Source organism: Balaenoptera ricei, chromosome 20 (assembly GCF_028023285.1).
Source record: "Balaenoptera ricei isolate mBalRic1 chromosome 20, mBalRic1.hap2, whole genome shotgun sequence".
NCBI classification, from domain to species: domain Eukaryota; kingdom Metazoa; phylum Chordata; class Mammalia; order Artiodactyla; family Balaenopteridae; genus Balaenoptera; species Balaenoptera ricei.
Window position 1 is genome coordinate 50,500,960 of NC_082658.1, and position 20,880 is coordinate 50,521,839.

General features: G+C 53.8%; 1 protein-coding gene across 2 annotated transcripts; it reads right to left on the reverse strand.

The window, feature by feature from the left end:
* Window positions 1-1,498: 1,498 nt before the first annotated feature.
* INPP5K (inositol polyphosphate-5-phosphatase K) lies at window positions 1,499-20,792 on the reverse strand. 2 transcript variants are annotated; one of them, XM_059907420.1, is made up of 12 exons: window positions 20,446-20,792; window positions 18,526-18,633; window positions 18,085-18,193; window positions 14,809-14,925; window positions 14,300-14,475; window positions 13,614-13,725; window positions 12,789-12,898; window positions 4,661-4,847; window positions 3,655-3,792; window positions 3,296-3,379; window positions 3,022-3,126; window positions 1,499-2,830 (listed from the first exon to the last, which is right to left on the reverse strand). In XM_059907420.1, the coding sequence occupies exons 1-12, from the start codon at window positions 20,490-20,492 to the stop codon at window positions 2,771-2,773; spliced, it is 1,353 nt and encodes a 450-aa protein (XP_059763403.1). In that variant the 5' UTR covers window positions 20,493-20,792; the 3' UTR covers window positions 1,499-2,770. The 2 variants fall into 2 exon arrangements, with proteins under 2 accessions (XP_059763403.1, XP_059763402.1); XM_059907419.1 differs by lacking the exon at window positions 20,446-20,792 and having other exon boundaries at window positions 18,526-18,758.
* Between the last annotated feature and the right edge of the window lie 88 nt (window positions 20,793-20,880).

Below are 20,880 nucleotides of genomic sequence, written 5' to 3' on the forward strand. Positions count from 1 at the left end.
CCTTCAGGTGTTCCCCACCCCCAAATGTTCCTGTTTTTCTATCTTTATTGTTGCTAAATCACAGCTGACACTTTCCTGGCCTGGGACTGAGCCCTCAGGTCTCCGGCCATTCCTTATAGGAAGTGTGAAGGGGGAAGTGGATGGGGAAAGCGATCTTTCCAGAGGAAGATGCTGGCAGGGGAGGGGTGGAGTCCAGCGGGCCTGCGCCGCTGGCCCCTGGCCCCCTTGGGCAGGCACCTTTCCCCGGGCACCCTTCCTTCCCTCCCTTCAGCTTCCCCCGCCCAGGAAAGGCCAGCAAAGCTTCCTTCCTTCCTTCCTCCGGGAAGCACATCTATCCAGGGCAGGCTCATCTCCGGCGGCCACACAATGGCCCTTATCAGCCGTGGAGCCAGGCACAGAGACCCAGCGCACACCAAGTCTCACATATTTCCTGTTTCCACCCAGCGGGTCAGGGCTGGGCCCAGAGCGGCCATATCCTGACTGGGGCCAAGAGGAGGGAGAGCACCCCCCCTTCCCCTTCCCGCCTCTCAGTCACTGCTGGACTCACCCCTCCCTGCTAACGGGAGGCAGAGGTAGGGGTGTGTGAAGACTTAAGGGCAAAGGGGAGAGGTGGGCACCTAGAGGACAAGCATGATCCAGAAACAGGAGAAACAGGGGGACCCCTGGAGTCAGGAGCCCTGAGGTCCAGCCCCAGGGCTACATCAATCAGAATGAAGAGCTGGATAGTGTTTTGTTTTTGTTTTGTAATTGTTCTCTCACGATAATCTTGTGAACCGGAACATTGTTTGTATTTTACAGAGACTGAGACTCCTAGAGTAGGGCAGAGGTGGAACTGTCATTCGAACCCAGGTCTTGACCCCATTCCTGTGTTTCTGGTCCTGCATGACACCACAGCTCCCTGGCTAAGTTCGGAGGGATCACGCCACTCCTCTGGGCTTTGGTTTCCCCGTCTACAGATGCAGGGTGCTCTGTAGCAGCACCCACAATGGTTGTGCGTGAGAAGGAAACAGGTGGTGAGTTCAAGGGTTCAGGGTCCCTCAGGTATGTGTGTTGGGGGCAGGGATAGAAGTTATCGTGGGGACCTCAGGGTACAGGGATCTAGGGGAGAGGTGGGGCAGAGAGAAGAGATGGTGACATTTTTGGAGAGCTTAACCCAGGACCAAGGCTCAAGACTAAGGTGTGAGGGAGTGCCGGGTGAGGAGGGATGAATCGGTGAGAGCAGAGTATGCACATTTTCTGAGAGTTCAGTCCCAAGAAACCCATTCTACCTACTCAGCAGCAGAGTAAACGAAGTGTCCAACACCATAAGAGCCATGCCCCACCTGGACCAGGGACTCAGAGGGCCACCATCCCAGAACCTCATCCCATTCCCACCTGGGCAACATCTGTCATCCACAGACATAGTCTAGTCTGGATAACAGGGCCCTCGTCCTGGAGTCTAGCAAGGACCCAGGAGCGTGTGCCCGTTCCCACCACTATCATGAAGGAGTCACAAGTGTAAAAGCCATGTTTCTAATTATCCCCCAATGCAACAGCCACAGAACACAGACGGCCATGGCCTGCTAGAAGCCAGAGGGACAGTTCCTGATGGCTCCCAGGGTGAAGTAGGAATGCAGAGCAACTGGAGTGTCCCTCAGTCTCAGGTCATAGGCTGGGTGTTAATAGTCACAGAGCAGGCTCCCTGAGGTGTCTTCTCCTTGGAAACAGGCTGTAGAGTCAACGGCGGCTGGAGGCAAATGGTGGGAGTGGGGCCGGGCCGTGTCCACACAGCAGCTGGAGAATGCTCTCTGAAGACCCCTGGGCCAGATTCTCCAGAACATCTTGATTCTGACTCTCCTCTCCGCCTGCCCCCACTTCTAGGTCCCAGAGTGGTCTAGACAAAGGGCAGGTTTCTGGCCTGTGATGGCAGGCGAGGGTAGGGGCAGACGACCTGGATGGGGCAAGGACCACCCTGGAAAAGTCTGTGGCCATAGGTCCTCTACCACCTGCCAGCCCTTCACAAGAGGGCAGGTTGGGGGCATGGAGCCTGACCCACTAGCAGAAGCGAACCTGGGTCCAGTCCTCTGCTCAGACCCTGGAACTTCCTGAGTTGGACTCCTTGAGCCAGGGGTGGGGGTGGGGTGTGTGTGCTGCTGGCAGAAGGACACACATCAGCCTGCCCACAACCCCTACAGAAGAGCCTGGGTGGAGGGCTCCTCCATCCTGCCTACTTAGTCATCTGCTTCTACTGAAAGCAGGGATCCCAGATCCTCTGCCCACCCCTCAGGGGGACAGGCAACGAGATGCCAAGACTCCTGGAACCCAGTGCTATGTGGGCCAACCAGTCTCCGCAGCCTGTACAAATGGGAGCATCTCCCCCTCCCAGGCAGCCTAAGGCCCAGGGTGGTGTGACAAGAATGCAGGCCTGTGCCAGATGGGGCATGTGCCTGGCAGGCCTGCTTGGGCGGGGCTGGAAGTGTGTGTGGGGGAAATCAAGAAATGAGATGCAGGCCAGAGGGTCCTTCCCACATCCAGTGGACTGTCTAGATCTTCACTGTTGACAAACTAGCTGGTTTCACTCACACCTCAGCAAAAAAAACCTGTATTTAAGGGGCCGATTCCAGAGATCTGGACTGGAGAGAGCAAAGGAGTGTGGCTAGAGGTCCCCCTGGGAGGTGGAGGATACCGCTGCCTCCTCAGGGGGCCGGGCTGGGCCCCCAGCACTCCTGGCAGTGGTAGGCAGAGCTGGTTGCCAGCTCCAGCCTCCGCCCTGGATTCACTCTATCCCGGCTCAGATCTGTGGTTGGGCTTCATCCAGGGGGCCCTCCGCCAAGAAGGAGCGAGGCTGGATCTGCAGGGGTAAAACAGGCAGTGAGCGGAAGGGACGAGGGCAGGCTTCACTCCGTGCCTTCTGTCTCCCCCATCCCCCAAAGGATTCGGCTCCATGGTAGGGGTCGGCTCCTCGGCCCGTGGCCTCAGGGAACTGGTGATGGGCTCAAGTCTTCTGGGCTACCCTTCCTCTTACCCACCAGCATCCATTACCTTGAAGGGTTTGCTTATCCCCACCACAGAATGTAGGTTGTTGCTATAGTAAAAAAGGAGAAACTGATCCTCAGTCTCAGGGATGTCACTAATGTCGATGTACACCTGGAGGGAAGGACAGACGGAAGTGGATCAGCTCCACGGCCCCAGGCCCCATTCAGCTCTCAGCGACTAGGTATCCAGCTCTCTGCTCCTTCCAGAAGACAGGGGAGAGGTCAGACAAGCCCGCCTGCTGGAGATGTGGAATACCTGTCTCAGGAAAGGGGGCAGGTACCTGATTCAGCCCGTCGCTGAAGGAGACGTGGTTGTCCCTGACCCAGACATACGACACGTAGTCATTAATGTGGCGCAGCCCCACCTGTGGGAGGGGGGATCGGGCGGGTGGTCAGTGGTCTGGGAGGACACGGGACCCATGTCAAGTCCTACGGAGAGGATGGTCTCATTTCTAAGGCTGGCCATCATACCACCTGCCTCTTCCCCTTCACTGCTAGCCCCTTGGTGGGCAAGGACCCCTGGGGTGGATGAGGGTAGCTCTGCAGTCTCTGTGCCCAACTCCCATTAGCACTCAGAATAGATAAACTGGTGGGGGGGGGGGGTGCGACTGGTGGGCTCCCTGCCCGCCTGCCACGTCACCTTGTACAGGCCAATCCAGTCCCAGGGGCTGCTGAGGAAGTCTGCGGTCAGGGAGTAGCTGATCAGCAGGTCGCTCTCCTCGGTGCACAGGTTCTCGGGCAGCAGGGTGATCAGTGGGGCAGATACCAATGGCTTCAGCTACACACAGGGGAGGGAAGGGGTTGAAGTCCCACAGCATCATTCCCTTCCCTGAGATGAATGTCCTTACTGTGCCCTTGCAACGGTCAGGGTCAGTGGGGAGGGATGGAGGGGCACCCACTGATGAACTCTACCAGGCTGCCCTTAGAGTATCAGACCTTGGCTGGCCAGCTGGAAAGAAGGGCCAAAGGCTGATCGGGGATGGCTGGCCCTGCCAGGAGGACGAGACTGGGGGCCGGCTGGGTAACGAAGCAGAGAGCCAAGTGCTGAGGAACGTTAGGGTGGGGGAGGTCAGGGGCGCTGCCGACAGGTTGAAGAAAGAAGCCAGGGAGTTGCTCGCAGGCCCTTCACGGTCCCTGACCCAAAGGCCCAAATCCAATTTGGGGGCCTCTGGTGAGAACAGCTATAGGCATGTGAAGGGACACAGTGGTATAAAGACAGACAAACAGTAAGAGGGCAGCCAGCAGCTCAAAGGAGGTGAACACCGCCTTGGTCATGAGATGGCAAGATACAAGGATGGAGGGGGCTCCCTTTGCAACCTGAGCCTGATAGGTGTAAGACAAATGAAAGCAAGTCCTACTTCACATGGTAGGTAATAAGCATAATGGAACTCAGGAGCCCCAAGGGACAGTACCAAGAGGAAATGGAAACCTATTGACAAAGGGTTTGAACACATTTTTGACAGACAGAGCCATCAACAGCTCCTAAGAAGAGCTGGGATACCTGACCCGAGAGGAAAGGCAATCATGTCCTCCCAAAGGTCTCCCCTGGGGCATCTGCTGACATGAGAACCCAGGGCGGGAGGGTCTGGGGATGTGGCCCAGCACGGCTGCTCCTCTGCCAAGTGCCGGGCAGCCCAGAAATTTACCTCCAAGTCAAAGGTGCTAGTGACAGGCTTATGGTCACTGATGCTGTACAGCATGTGGCTGACGTAGCTCCTCGGAAACAGGGTGAAGTGGGGGGCTGACAGCGTCGGGGTGTGGACGGCGGCCTGGGGCTGCCGCTTCAGCCTCCACAGGATGCGGTCGGTCCATGCGGGCTTGCGCTTTTTCTCACTGGGGGTGGGAGGAGAGGAAGAATGGGGAGAGAAGGGTTGGCAGGTGAGCAGGAAGGGACCCACGAGCTTGCTGGATTCCCTAACACCAGGGCCTGTCAGCAGTCACGAGACCCCCCCGGGCCAGAGCTGGAGACCAGCATGGCAGCAGGCAGGAGGGTGTCCAATGGAACCAAAAGTATGCTGGCCTTTGTCAGACTCGGCCAAGGACCCTCAGTAGACTAGAGGGTCACAATCGAATTGTGACTCAGAAACATCCCGTTTAAAGCCTTTCTTATTTCTTGAACAAAAGCAGCAGAACATCAAAGAAGCTGAGGTTTGGAATTTGGAGTGAGACAGACCTGAGCTGGAATTTGGCTTCCCCCATACTAAAGACCCGACCTTAGGGAAGGAAAGGGAAGCATTTAGGGAATGCTCACTACATGCCTGCAACCAGAACTATTTATTTCACTCTTCACAAGCGGAGAAAATGAGTCTTGGAGGGGAAGTAACTTTCCCAAAGTCACACAGCCACTGAGTGGTAGAGCCAGGACTCAAGGCCAGGCAGCATGACCACAGAGCATGTGCCCTTAATCACCAGGCCAACCCCTCTTAGGCCTCAGCTTCCTCCTCTGTAGAATGGAGATAATAGTAGTTATGTCGTAGGGTTGCTGAGATGATTAAATGAGATGAAACACAAAAAATGTTTAGCACCATGCTTCGTACAACATAAACTCTCTGCATACACTGGCTATTGTGATGCTTTGTTCTCAAGAGTCAAGTGAAAGACCTCCCACCTGTTCTTTACTCACCAGCTTCCCTGACGGGCATAAGAGAGACCATATAGCCTGGTCAGATGATTCGCTGCTTTAAAACCTTTAAGGAGTCTTCACTGCTTCCAGAATAAAGCTCAAGTCTCCAAATGTGGCTTTCAAGGTGCGCAGGAGTCTGACACCCCTTGTGCTACCTTATCTCCCTCCTCTGCCCCAGACCCACCTCACCATGGTGAACCTCTCAAGCCTCTGGGCCTCTACTCTTACAGCTTTTGCTATCTATAACTCCCTTTGTCACAGGGAGAGGCCCAGTTCCAGTGCTGTTTTAGTCATAAAGCCGTCACTGACCTCTCTGCTTCCAAAGCATTCTACACAAGTACATCTCCTATTACATTATATTGTAGTTTACTGTTTCCCAGTCAGCCTATCAGTTAGCATGTGAGCTTGGAAGGTAAGGACGGACGCTTGGCATCTCCTGTGTATCCTCAGCATTAGCACAGAGCCTGGCATGCAGTAGGTACTCAACAAGTGCTCGTGAAACCCAAAGAACTAAAAAAAAAACAAAAACCCAAGCTCATTCTCTTTCCTCAAAAATGCCCACCTAGGGACTTCCCTGGTGGCGTAGTGGATAAGAATCCGCCTGCCAACGCAGGCGACACGGGTTCGATCCCTGGTCCGGGAAGATCCCACGTGCCGCAGAGCAGCTAAGTCCATGCGCCACAACTACTGAGCCCGTGTGCCACAACTACTGAAGCCCTTGGACCTACAGCCCGTGCTCTGCAACAAGAGAAGCCACCGCAATGAGAAGCCCGCGCACCGCAAAGAAGAGTAGCCCCCACTCGCCGCAACTAGAGAAAGCCTGCATGCAGCAACGAAGACCCAACGCAGCCAAAAATAAATAAAATTAAATCTTAAAAAAAATAAATAAAATGGTTTAAAAAAAGTGAAAAATATATTTTAGAAAAATGCCCACTTAATCTTTTTTTAATAATTTATTTTATTTTTATTTATTTTTGTCTGCGTTGGGTCTTCGTTGCTGTGCACGGGCTTTCTCTAGTTGCGGCGAGCGGGGGCTACTCTTCGTTGCGGTGCGCAAGCTTCTCATTGCGGTGGCTTCTCTTGTTGCGGAGCACAGGCTCTAGGTGTGCAGGCTTCAGCAGTTCTGGCTCACGGGCTCTAGAGCGCAGGCTCAGTAGTTGTGGCACGCGGGCTTAGCTGCTCCGCGGCATGTGGGATCTTCGCGGACCAGGGCTGGAACCCACGTCCCCTGCACTGGCAGGCGAATTCTTAACCACTGCGCCACCAGGGAAGCCCTGCCCACCTAATCTTAACATATACAGCTTCATATGCTTATAATCAGTTTGAATTTCTATTTTGTCTTCTGCTTTATTCACTTACTATTTTAAACAAACATTTCTGATATACTTCCATCACTTCAATAGCAATATGGTTTTCCAGCAATAGAGGCAGAATGGTGCCTCGGTGGTGAACTCGGACTCTAGTATCAGAGACCAGCTGGGGGAAGGTTCTGCCCCTGTTCATTAAGAGCTATGTGGTTCCAGGTTAGTGAATCTGGGGAGTGGTGCCCTTGGAGAGGGCATGGAAGCTCCTTCCCCTTCCCCATACCTTGTCCTACACATCTCTTCCGTCTGCCTGCTTCTGAGTTATATCCTTTTACAACAAACCAGTAACTTAGTCTAAAACAAAGCTCTGCCCTTGGGCAAGTGACTTCATCACTCCAAACCTCAGTTTCTTCCACTCTTAAGATGGGGTGATAACAGTGCTTACTTTAAAGAGACATTGTCGAGGGAGTGGTCAAGAAGTGGGAACTGGCTAAACCACCTCTGCTCGGGGCTCCTGGGTTGTTTCAATCTTTCACTCTTCTGAGGAGTGTTCAGGGGATATCGGAATGTGGTATTGCCATCCCAGAGACAACAGACACTCAATCTCCAAACCAATCTTGGACATTCAGTGCCTAGCAATTCTTAAAACTTGGGAATGAACCACATGAAAGTACCACTCTCCCTTTCAAAGCATCCTCCCCCCTCCACTTCCCTATTATGGTCAAGAGCCCATACTTGCTGTCCCATCAGGATCCTCCCCAAGTCCTGACCACAGCCTGACTCTCCTTCCCCCTCAGTACCTCAGCTTGGCTCTCCTTCCTCCTTGGGACCTCAGCCTGTCTCCCTTTCCTCCTTTGCCATGGACTGGTCCACATTCATCACTGGGCACCTGTATTGTTCATTCTTTTTTTTTTTTAAATAAATTTATTTATTTACTTATTTGTTTATTTATTTTTGGCTGCATTGGGTCTTCGATGTTGGGTCTTCATGGCTGCGCACAAGCTTTCTCTAGTTGCGGCGAGCGGGGGCTACTCTTTGTTGCGGTGCGCGGGCTTCTCATTGCAGTGGCTTCTCTTGTTGAAGAGCTTGGGCTCTAGGCGCGCAGGCTTCAGTAGTTGTGGCACGCGAGCTCAGTAGTTGTGGCTCGCGGGCTCTAGAGCACAGGCTCAGTAGTTGTGGTGCACGGGCTTAGCTGCTCCGCAGCATGTGGGATCTTCCCGGACCAGGGCTCGAACCCGTGTGCCCTGCATTGGCAGGCGGATTCTCAACCACTGCACCACCAGGGAAGTCCCATCACTAATGCTTTTTTTGGCTCAACGGTCGTGACTGAGTACAAGAATTCTTTCTGGAGATTACAGGCACACCTCGTTTCCTTGTGCTTTGCTTTTCTTGTACTGCGCCGATATTGTGATTTTTACAAATTGAACGTTTGTGGCAACCCTGCATCGAGCAAGACCATTAGCACCATTTTTTATTTTATTTATTTATTTTATTTTTTTATAAATTTATTTATTTTATTTTTTATTTTATTTTTGGCTGCGTTGGGTCTTCGTTGTTGCACACGGTCTTTCTCTAGTTGCGGCGAGCGGGGGCTACTCTTCGTTGTGGTGTGTGGGCTTCTCATTGCAGTGGCTTCTCTTGTTGCGGAGCACGGGCTCTAGGCACGCGAGCTTCAGTAGTTGTGGCAGGTGGGCTCAGTAGTTGTGGCTCGTGGGCTCTAGAACGCAGGCTCACTAGTCGTGGCGCACGGGCTTAGTTGCTCCGTGGCATGTGGGATCTTCCCGGACCAGGGCTTGAGCCCGTGCCCCCTGCATTGGCAGGCGGATTCTTAACCACTGCGCCACCAGGGAAGCCCCAGCACCATTTTTTAAACAGCATTTGCTCCCTTCATGTCTCTGAGTCACATTTTGGTAGTTCTTACAATATTTCAAGCTTTTTCATTATTGTTGTAATTGTTACGGTGATCTGTGATCTTTGATGTTACTATTGAGAAAAAAAATTATGACTTGCTGAAGGCTCAGATGATGGTTAGCATTTTTTTACCAATAAAGTATTTTTAAATTAAGGTATGTACATTTTTTTTAGACATAATGCTATCACACACTCAACAGACTACAGTATAGTGTAAACATAACTTTTTTATGTATCAGGAAACCAAAACATTTGTGTGACTCTTTATTGTGATATTAGCCTTACTGCGGTGGTCTGGAACCAAACCCGCAATATCTCCCAGGTATGCCTGTAGTATGTCTTTACTTTCTAAAAATTAAAACCAAGGAGCTCTGCAAGATTCTCCTGGCTTAAGAGCCTAGAAAACTTGAGCCAGTGTACTGACCCAAAAGTAGTGATGTGTTCCATTTTTGGGTCTGAGAGCACTTTTCCTTTCGGCTCCCTATGATGGCTTCTAAGTGTCTCGTTGAACTCTGGAGTCGAGTCTTGACTAGACTGATCATAACATCCTCTGCTCACTGCCTAGCGGAGAGGTGGACTGGGTTCCTGTCGACTGTAACAAAACCATTGCAATCCCTGACTTTAATAGGATTTCCTGCCCTCAGCCCTTTCGCCCTCCCGTGTAATGGAGCTGACCTCGTTTCTCATTACACCTTGGCTCCGGGATGCTGCCGAGGCCGGGCAAAGCTCCGTACCATGCCCCGCATGCAGCTCGGTCCCTCTGTACAGCGGGTCAGCTCCACTCAAGATGCCTCTCACCAGCGCTGCTGACTGATCAGAATGCCTGCGCTCCTTTCTGCCTCCCTGACAATAACTCTCATTGACTCCTCCTGGCTTCAGCTGCCCGCCTCCTTACCATTTGCTTCACCCTCCTTCAGCACTTCCACACAGAGTTCTGGAACCTTCTATGGGCCAACTCCTGGACTTGAGAGTGTTTATTTGGCTCTCTCACTCTGGGTGGGTCCCTCTACTAGACTGGTTGCTCCTTAAATACCTTATCTTTTCCTTTTGTCCTCTCAGGCTCCCAGTTCAAACATATGCCAGGCACTACGCTACACACCAGGGACGGTCATAAATCAGATCCAGTCTCTGTGCGCTGGGCATTCATAGCACAGCAAGAAAGGCACGCTGTGTCTTAAAAGCAACACTGAAAGCATGGTGTGTGCAAGGCTTGCAGGCAGCATAAGGGAAGGAGAGAACTCTCAGTGAAATGGGCAAGGGTCAGGAAAGGCTTTTCAGATGGTTCAGATGATGTCTGAACTGGGCTTTCAAGGATGAATAACAGACTGATCAGACAGGAATGCTTCTGTTCACTATGTGGGGCTCAGGCCCTGCCCACCACAGAAGCTCCCAGCTGGGAATATTTCAGTTAGGATGTCCCCCCATAAGGCCCCTGTTCCTGTCCAGACATTCCTTCATTTCCTGGGCTCCCGGCAAGGGGAACTGGATTCACAAAGACTGCAGTTCAAATCCTTGCTCTGTCACTTACTCTGTTACTACCTTACTTAGATCTTCTGAGACACAGTTTCCTTATTTGTAAAAAAGTCAGTATGAACAGCGTCTACCTAATGAAGATACAGTATGAATGAAGTGAACTGATGCGGGCAAAGCACTCTGCACAATGCCTGGCCCATGGTCAGCACTCAATAATGTCAGTCACAACGTGGATTATACCTATTATGTGGAAATAATATCTGCCTTCTCCTTAGCAAGCCTTTGCTCTCCCGATCCTGCCCTCCTTTATGCTGCTGCTGGCAAGACTGGCTGTGAACCCAGAGGCACTGTGGGCTAGAGGAAGGCATCGTGGGCAACACAGTCCAGAGAATTGGGTCTGAGCCCCAGCTCCGCCATCACTAGCTGAGCCACCTGGGTAAGACCTTGAACATCTCGGAGCCTCTCTAGGTCATCTCAGTAACTTCCAGTCTCCTGCTGGTGTCCCTCCCATAACCAGGGGTGTGGGCAGAAGGACACCTGGCCATACGGTCTGTCAGCAGCTCTCTTCCTGCTGGCAAGTGAGGTTTTGAAGTCAATTGGTAGAGGGTCCCAGCCCCCAAGGCCCCAGCCTGTCCCACTGAGGCCTGACAATTTCCACAGTGAGTCCATTGGACCCTCATTTCCAATGGATGGCTGGGGAGACTGTCAGCTGTGGACCCGGCCAGCAGGCCAGCTGGAGCCTGACCTCCTCCCTTCTTTCTGGCTTATACTGTAGCTCAGGCTGGACCCTGTTTTCAGTGTTCGTGGCCTCTTCTTGTGTGCACTGCCCTGGCTGTGACCCCACTCTGTCTTGCTCCACACACCTGAAATGGCTCATGCTCTCCCCCTTGCTTGGTGGGGACATCGTGGCTCTGCCACACGGCTTCCAGCACTGGGCCAGCAGCTCTATCCTCTCACCCCAGGCTGGCTGTGGACATACCTACTCACCTGCTAAATCCCAGAGGCCTGGGCCGCCCTGGAGGCGCCTCCTACCTCCCTCATAAGACAGTCCTGCTAGGGGAATACATGAAGGAGCTGCTCCAGCTGAAACAGAGAGCCTCATAGCATGTAGAGGGTTCTTTTTCTTCAAAGAGATGAGGATCCTTGCCCTAAATTGGGCCAGAGACCTCTTGCCAGAGCTACTTTTGCCCCTCTGCCTAAGCATAAGGTTTTGGTGGTCACTTGGCCCTTTCTCAGCTTCTGAGAAAGGTTTTCAGTAAAACTGCCACCTGAAGACATGAATCTAAAAATTACAACAGGGACTTCCCTGGTGGTACAGTGGTTAAGAATCTGCCTGCCAATGCAGGGGACACGGGTTCGAGCCCTGGTCCGGGAAGATCCCACATACCGTGGAGCAACTAAGCCCGTGCGCCACAACTATGGAGCCTGTGCTCTAGAGCCCACGAGCCACAGCTACTGAGCCCACGTGCCACAGCTACTGAGCCCACGTGCCACAACTACTGAGCCCACGTGCCACAACTACTGAAGCCCAAGCGCCTAGAGCCCGTGCTCTGCAACAAGAGAAGCCACCGCAATGAGAAGCCTGCACACTGCTACGAAGAGTAGCCCCCCGCTCGCCGCAACTAGAGAAAGCCCACGTGCAGCGACGAAGACCCAACACAGCCAAAAATAAATAATAAAGAAATGTATAAAAAAATAAAAAATAAATAATAAAATAAAATAAAAATAACAACAGCAGTTACCACAGTGCTTACCGGGTGCCAGGCACTGGTCTGAGCACATGCAAGGTCTCATTTACTCTTCAGCCCCGTGAAATAGGTATTGTTATCATCCCCGTTTTATAGACGACAAAATTGAGACTTAAATACCGCGTCCAAGGTCATACAGTTGATGAAGGGCAGAGCTGTGCTTCTAACTACCAGATGTACTATCTCTACATTATTCCCCATTAACTTCCCCCCTGACAGTTACTACTTCACCTTCCTAAATAGTACCCGACCCACTCACAGCTGGGGCAGGGCTATGTAATACCAGTAATTGGCTGAGCCAAGCTTTCTGCCCCCCTGTCTGGGTAGGATCAGAAAGCCCTGGGGAGCGGGGACAACAGGGACAACATTCTGGGGCAGGGGTTCCCAGAATGCTGAAGTACAGTCCCCTCAAGTCAGCAATCAACTGTCTTCCCTCCCTTTTGGCTCTACCTGCCCTGCCCCCAACCCCTATTCCTGCCAGCACTGTGTCTCCCCTTCCTGCTCTCTCTGCGGACAATCTGGGACAGCTCCCACGGTCAGCATCTCATGAGGGGGGCGGGTGGTGCCACTCCCGAGAGGTGATGGCTGGATCGATTCCTGCTTCCCCGACACTTCTTTTCGGAGGCAGCTCCCACTGCCACTAGGGCCAGCACGATCTGACTTCCCAGGCCCAGATCTGCGACAGGCTGATCCTCTCCTGGTGGAGCCCCCTCACCTGGTGTCATAGTTGTTGGAGTTCTTATCAAACTTGTAGGTGGGCGGGAAGAGCAGGGGGCCCTCCTGGAACTCCCGGAGCAGCGGGTCGTGTCTCTTGGCAATGCTGAGCTGGAGGGAAAGGCACAGTCCCATCTCCCAGCAGTCCTGCCCCAACGGCCCGGCACCACGCTACAGTCAAGGGCTGGCACATGCCATCGCAGTGGGGCAAGAGTCAAACCCGGCCACTCCACCTCCTCACTGCCCCAGCGGCAGCCTCGGCACCCCAGCCCCCGGCGCCCTCACCCCCGGGAGATCAGCTGGATCCTTTTGCAAACATTACCCCATGGTCCCAGGGGAGGCAGCTGCCTGCCATTTCCCAGTTCTTGGACTATAGGGACCAGGCTCTGAATTCCATCTCCCTGGCAGCCACCAGCAGACGTGTGACAGAGGGGAGCCTGGGGTAGCCAGGATCCCCCAAAGGGGTGGTATCTCATCCTCTAGGAGGCAAGCCAGGCTGGGGGTGGGAAAGACAACAGCGACACGAGAGGGCTGGCGATGGCGCAGGGCCACAGCAGGCCGAAGCCCTTCTCGCTCCCTAATCTCACGCACACCCAGTGGCTGCGTCCTCGCTCCTCCAGCTGGGGACTGGGGCGGCCGGACAGGACTGGCTGCCCCACCCGCAGAGGCGAGGCGAAGCCCTGTAAGACCCCACCCTGCCTGGTAACAGGGACCTGGGCGGCCTGGGAAAGGAGAACAGGCACTAGAGAACCTCCCCACATCTCATGTTGACCTCCACCCACCATGGGCTCAGACCACCCTTCGGGGCCCTCCCCTCATCAGATACCTGATCCTTCTCCCACAGGTCACTGTAGCACTGATTTTTTATGGATTCCCGAACAAAGTGCAACCCAAAGTCCTCAATCCGAAAGTTCATGTCTCCAAACCAGAGAATGAGGCTTCAGAAAGAAAGGAAAGCAGGCGGCCTGAAGGTTTGTGACGAGGTCAGAAAAGGCAGGACCACAGGGGTTCTGGCCACTCACTGCAGGGCTGCCAGAGAGCAGGAAGCTCGAGGGGTGGGTGAGAAGATCAGGTGAAGACAAGGGCAGGGCCCAACGGGACTGTTCTCACGGCCCCCACCCCGCCGCCATTTAAGCCGAAGAGACGAGCCCCAAGGGGCACGTGGCAAATGTGGAGCAGGCTCTAGCCCTCCCTCCTCAACTGGGCACCAGGCAAGGCTGAGAACCAGCCCTTCCGGGGACCTCAGGAACCACGAGGTTCTTGACCTGGGATGTTCGGAAGTGCCCAGAGTTTCTAGGCAGGGCAGAGCGGCCAGGGAAAGGGAAGGTGTTGCAGACCTCAGGCAGGCAAGGCTGCAGAGGAGAGCAGATGGGGTGTCAGGGAAGAGGCTGGGAGAGGGTGGGAGATGGGGCGGACTGCCTCTGGCTGGGGAGCAGTGACCGGGCAGAGCACGCTTGCCTGGGCTGGCCTGGGGGAGAGGGCAGGGGCGGCAGTTCACAACGGCATGCTCACTCGTGGTCCAGGATGTTGGGGATATCCTGTGCCTCAAAATTCTGCATCTCCAGGATCCGGTCAAAGTGTTCCAGCCGCTGGTCATTGTTGGCCATGTGGGGGGGCAGGTGGCAGTTGATGATGCTGACATAGTAGCCGTAAAACTTCAGGAAGATGTTGACGCCCCCTTTGTTCCCCTGGTAGGTGGGCAGAAGGGTGGGAAGCCATTCTAGGGGGGACACACCTCTCTTTTCCCATCCTAGACCTCCTGTGGGATCTCCCAGGAGTCAGACACTCAGCTCCCAGAGTGGCCTCTCCATCGTCAGAGCCCAGCTCATCCACCTGCCATCCTAGGGATGCTAAGCCCCGCTGAGGCGGGAAGGCGGCTATGCAGGGCACTGGCCTGGACAGAGTGCCAAGATTCATTTCACCCCCTTTTTCATTTGCCCAGCTCTAAAGCCCCCAGCCCTGCCCATCCCAGTGAGAGACGGCCCCCCAGCTCTTGACTCAGACAACAGCTCAGTCCTTACCCAGTACCCGAAGAGGCCAGTGGGGGTGGATTTAGTAGAGAGGATCTGGATAAAGGGCAAATGCTGATACTTGGCAAAGATCAGTAAGAGGAGCCCCTGCATGCGGACACTGGAGACCTGCAGGACAGAGGGGCAACGGTCATTCGTGTCCCTCCAGGCCCTGTGCTGGGCGCTCTAGAGAGCCCTGATCCACACGGATGTCCTGCCCCAGGGGCCTATGGCATCTCAGTGCAGATGGAGTCTCAGTTGCCAAATGGTGTATTCTGGAAGCTAAGCAAGTTCCAGTTTCTGCTCCTGGGCTTGAGGGTGGAGGGCAGAGAAGACAAGGCTGCCAGGGACCCTGCCATCAGGAAGGCACCGACTCTTCGGCCCTGGCCCAGGCACGGTCAGGTGCTCTTCTCCTCAGTGCCCTCCTGAGTTTCCATGGGTACTGTGTGCCGGGGCTCAAAGAACTTCAAAGATGCTCTATGGGACAGTGGCTAAGGGCCAGATCTGGGTTCAAATCCCAGCTTGGGCTCTTAGTATTTGATATTGGGCAAGTCTCAGCCTATTTTCTCATTAATAAAGCAGGAATCTATCTCAAAGATGCTGGATTAACTGGCAGCTATTATTTTTTTGGTTTAGGGATTCTTGAAAGTAAATGCAGGGAAGAAGCATGAGAGAGCCTTCTAGGGTGCTGAAAATGTTCTGTATCTTGATTTGACCAGTGGTAACATGTTCTGCATATACATATAAAAATCTACCTGGGGACTTCCCTGGTGGTCCTGTGGTTAAGACTCTGCGCTTCCACTGCAGGGGGCACGGGTTCCAACCCTAGTCAAGGAACTAAGATTCCACATGCTGCGTGGCGTGGCCAAAAACAAAAGAAATCCATCAAACTGTACACTTAATTTCTGTATACATTATAGCTCAGTGGAAAAAAATTAAGAAAATGCTACTGAGAAATAATATAGACTGTGGGCAGTTGGTGTGTACGAAGGCCACGCAGAGGGGATGAGAGCGAGCGCAGAGGACGTGTGTTCACAGACTGGGGAGAGTAGCTACCGTCCACTGACACACTGCCTTGCGCATTTAATCTTCTAGCCAACCCTTCAAGGCAGCACCGTCCCTGTTCTGCACATGAAGGACTGAGGCTCAAAGAGACTAAGGAACCAGTAGGACTACCTGGATATTCAAAGGATCAGGACTGCCAAAACCCCTGCTCTCTGTGGCCGCGGAGGTGGGGTGGGAAGGGGCCAGTGACCCTCCTCTCAGCTGCAGGCTGTCTACACCCACCACCCGAGTAGCTATTTCCGGAGCATGAGGTGCAGAGGCCAAGGAGGAAATCCCCGGGTGGGGAGTGTGTACTGGGGCCTTCCAGGAATTATGAAACTTGATCCCACAGGCCAGGAGCTCTGGGTGGAGGAGGCAAAGCAGGGGGAACCCCAAATCCAAGACCGAGGGAGGGAGGTGTGAGAAACTAGGGTTCGGCAGAGGTTGCTTCAGATGTGTCCCCCGCCTCCCTCTCCACCCCCGGTCTCGGTCTCTCCCCTTCGCGTGCAAATATGACAATGGAAGTGGGCGAAGGGCTGGACTATGAGGGACTGACTCCCAGGGAGCTGATAAAGATTCAGGAAGAGTTTCAAGCTGAATCTGAACCCATAGAGTGGGTTGGGGCGATGGGCTCTACCACAAAGGCACCAGCCCACTTCGTGAAGCCGCAGGGAAGGGGGCGTGGAGCAGGGAGGATGGAGGTGGGGGTGGGGCTGTGGCTGTGGGGAAAGGCAGGAGGCTCGCGGGGGAAGTTCCAGTGGAGGAAATGAAGTAGGAGGAGCTAAGGAAGGGACTAGAGGGAGGTGGCTGGGAGCCTAGGAGCCTGCCAAGGGGGTCAGCCCCAGGCTTCTCAACCCGTGGCTGGCAACTTCTGGCTAAGGAATAGGCTGCAGGCAGGGCTCGCCCTTCACCTCCACTCTTGGCCCGGGGAAGAAAGGTCATCTCTTTGGGTGCCAGGCCCTCAGGCTGCTCTCCCAACCTCGGGAGGCCGCATGGATAGAATGAGCTGTGTCCATGCCGCAAGATGAGCTCATTTCCTTGGCTCAATTCCATCCTGCCAATCCCTTGCCAGTTAGCCGAGGTACAAGGAGGCCTCCAGTCTTGGAAAGGGAGTGGTTGGTGAGAGAGAAGCAGTTCTGCCCTCCGAGAAGGTCCAGCTCCAAGTCTGCAGCAAGAGGCCCGAGTGTGATGTGGAGGGAGCCAAGGGCTTGGGGGCTGGCATTTTTTAGCCTCAGCAGCAGGACCAAACCTTGTCTGCCATCCTCCTGGCTCTGCCTTCCTCGGGAGGACTCACAGCTCTTGCTTCAGCACCCTTAGGCAAATTAGGGTAATAGAATTAATTCTGAAGAAATCCAGTCACCCAGGGAAGGGAAGAAAGGAATTCTGGTATTTCCAAGGAGCATTGCTTCTTGGAGGTATTTTGAGTGGGAGTGTGCTTCATCCCTTGGCTGCGCAGGGCAGAAAGGTGAGATCCAGCAATCTAGAGCCTTCCTGTAGATGCTCCTATGGTCTAAAGATTCCCCAAAGAATACTGGCCCTACAGACTGAGAACCTTTTTCCTCCACACCTGTGTCCCCTCTCCTAACCTCTTCTCCCCTAAGAATTTGAGGTGCATATCCCTTATGATCAGAGGACACCCTCTGATACCAGCAGGCGAGTCATGGGATACCTGTCAGCCTTAGAGATCATCAGTACAGCAATAAAGTACAGTAGCCAAGAACATGGGTTATGAAGTTTGAAAGATCTGGATCTGAACCCCAGACATCCTGTGAGACCTCTGAGTCTTGGTTTTACCTGTATAATACCCATATTTCAAAAGAGTTAAGATTTTAAAATAATATATATAAAGAGTTTGCTTATAATGCTTAACACCAAGTAAGCACTCGCTAGATGGTGGCAGTTATTATGCTCCGAGATCTCAGGCTGGGCCTGAGAGTAGAGATTGGAGGCAAGGGGTGGGGTAGGCACTGAGGTGTTACTAAGCCCTGCTGCACCTCCCCAAGGAATTCTCCTAACCTGAAAAATATCAAGGTGTTAAACTAGCCCCTGGGGTTCCAGCTCAGCTCCAGCTACCTCTGAACGACACAAGGCAGGCAGGAGCTCCAGGGAGCCATGTGCAACTGAGGTTTGGGCCTTTAAATAAAAGGGAAACAGCATGAAAGCTGGAGTGGGAGACCAAAGGACTAGGGATTAGTGATAAGAGATGAGACACATTTCCCAATTGCCCATGAACTTATAAGTTACCTTGACGAAGCTCAGAGGGGAAAGCACATCCATGAAGAAACTGCTCCATGGGTCTTCAAAGGCAGTGTCAGAAAGGAGGCTCATGATCCCACAGTTCATTTCCTGCAAACTGCCCATCCCAGGTCAGAGGCTTCCCCCTGGCCTGGAGGGCACTGGCTCTGCCGCAGACATTTAGCACTGCCCTCAGCCGACTTTCCAGCCTTGGGCTCTCATGACCATGGTCTCTCCCTCCCCTGGCTGTTGACTGCCAACCCCTTGCCATTGCTGATCCAGGACAACTGACGCTGCCTGGCCCTGATGCAGGCTGAAAGCTCCTGGCCTTCAGACTCCAGAGTGAGGGCGTACAGGTTACAGCGGTTCCCCACAGGGACAACTTGGGACTGGTCAGGCTTAACCTGATCTCAGATATAGGGATGCGTGACGGGCCCTGCAGACACCTACCCAATGACATACACGTCCAGATTCAGGTTCAGGTTGTTCAGCTGAAGCAGATCACTGAGGTCTGGAGGGGGTGCTGCAGAGGCCACGTTCCATGTCACGACATGTATGCTGAGAAGGGAAGCCATGGAGGAAGGAGGATGAGTCCTCGTCCAGGTAACAGACAGGGGACTGCGCCTGCTAACGGCTGCACCACAATCCGCTGTAGTCAGAATGGGAAACGTGTGTTTCTGCATCCGGGGGAGGGAATAGGGCCACTGAACTACAAGCCCTTCATCTTCACCTCTGTCCCCGAAGCAGGAAATTCCCACCCTGGACTGGCTCCTCCGTGCAGGCGTACAGCTCCCTACACCTGGCAGCACTGGTGCTGCTGACACTAGGAGAGCTGCCAAAGCAGGGCTAAAGGTTTCGGAGTCAGGCAAGGGAAGGGGTGTGGATGGGGTGGACTGTCAGGAATTTATTAATTCCACCAGCCCTTCATCTATGGCTCAGTCAGCAACTTTCCACCCCCACTCTTCAATCCACGGGATGCTACAACCACCAGAAAGATTCTGGAGATTCAGTTTTCACCTTGTGAGAGGCCTTAGTACTGCAAGACAGGGGAATTTCAAAAATAACAGAGATAACAGCACCACATTTCCTTCCTCACTCATCTCTGGAGCACAACCAATTCTGCCAAGCATTTCAGAAGAGCCTAAGAAGATTCTAAATAACATGTTTCTCAACATCTCTCTCAAGACTCTACCCTCTTTTGGGAAAAGTCATCAGTTGGATAACATCCACCTCAGCATCACATAAACCCTAGCGAAACAACGGATCTAATCAGCAGCTCAGGGGATGGAGAGACTTGCAAATCTCTTCATTTGAATAGTTACAGTAATGCTCCCAGGAAGCCCCCAGATTGTGCTGAGTACAGAACAGGCAGGGGCTACAAACCCTGCAGAGACCAAGAAGAACCACCAAGCCTCAGGTGAGTCCTAGGCACACCGTAAGGAGGAGGACCTGTAACAGTGGAAGGTGTAGAATGGGGGCGCGGGGGGTGGGGGGAAGAAAAGGGCAGGATGTCCTCAAACATCTTTTCTCCACCAGACCCTGTTCTTAGAGGTCCATGTTCTAAAGAGCACAAATTGAAGAAATTCTTGGCCAGCTTAAAGCAACTTCCTGCCCCTCCATATGAACATCAATAAAACAATACAATAACCACCTTCCCAGGCACTCAGCCAGAGGTTCCGTGCTTCGTTTGTTTACGGTCTCCCCCTGCTGTCCAACGGAGGATTAAGAGGCAGCTCTTTTACTCTAACGCTCCTTGTTTTCCCAGGGACCTGCTCTAAGTGGATGGAGAGCCAAAGCCGGGATTTCTTGTTCCCACTTTTAGGTCCCACGATTAGCAGCAAATCCTTGCATCGTGACCGGCACTAAGTTGGTGATTAGCGTTGTTCCTCGTTAAAGAACAAGCATGAGACCAGGCTATTATCACTTCACTAAAGGATCTTATCTAAATCTGATTTTGGGTTTCAGGAGGTCACAACGGGATCAGGCAGACCCCATGATGTATGTGCTGATCCAAAGTAAGAACAAGGTTTCTACTCTAGAGCTAAGGGGAGAATGCTTCGTTATGTTTTTAACTTCAAACAGCCCAACACTGCTGCCTCCTCCAGAACCCAACTGGGCCACCTGCCTGGGGCGTCCAAGTGGGAAAGAACTTGGTGGCCTGAGTTTGGAGGGGGTGCGGGGTTCGAGCCCAACATAGCCCTCTCGATACGGGCCTGGGAGAATGTGGGAGGCCTCTGAACTAGAAGCAGCCCTGTAGGTCTGGCCCCTTCTCTCCCAGTCTGGTTCTGCCCCAGCCCCGCAGCCCCGATTGGGTCGGAGGCAGTGATCCCGCCCCGAGCAGGCCGGCCTGCCCGCAGTCACCTTCCTCACCTGAGCGTCCTGACTCTCAGCTCGGTCTGTGGGTTCATGGCCGCCATCGTCCCCACGCGGTGGCCCGGCCGGCTCGCGTCTCCCCGCGGCAGCCTGTCCTGGACCGATCGGCCCCCCTCGGGCAGCAGGTGCAGCCGGCCAGCTCCCTCTCCCGATTGTTTTTCTTCCGGATTTCAACCCTCCGCCTCGGCTTCCGTAAGAGGCGGGGTCTGAGCGCACGGAGGGCTCTGGGTGGCGGGCTCGGGGGAAGAGGCGGAACTCTCCAAGGAGCGCGAAACGGTGAAAGGCTGAGGGGAAAGGGGCCTAGGGGACGGGGACGTAAGAGAGGCGTGTCCTCGTGTCACCAGAACCCGATACAACACTGCCCCGCCCGGCGGCCGGGGCGCGCCGTGAGCCAGACACTGCCCAGGAGGCTCCCAGCGTGCCCCGCGCGAC

Excerpts from the sequence above, each read along its gene's own strand:
- INPP5K (XM_059907419.1), bottom strand. The coding sequence starts at position 18,758 with ATGCAGAAACACACGTTTCCCATTCTGACTACAGCGGATTGTGGTGCA. Across the intron at positions 12,899-13,613 it reads ACCTGTGGGAGAAGGATCAG|CTCAGCATTGCCAAGAGACA; the intron begins GTATCTGATGAG and ends CTTTCCCTCCAG. Across the intron at positions 3,127-3,295 it reads TCAGCGACGGGCTGAATCAG|GTGTACATCGACATTAGTGA; the intron begins GTACCTGCCCCC and ends CCTTCCCTCCAG.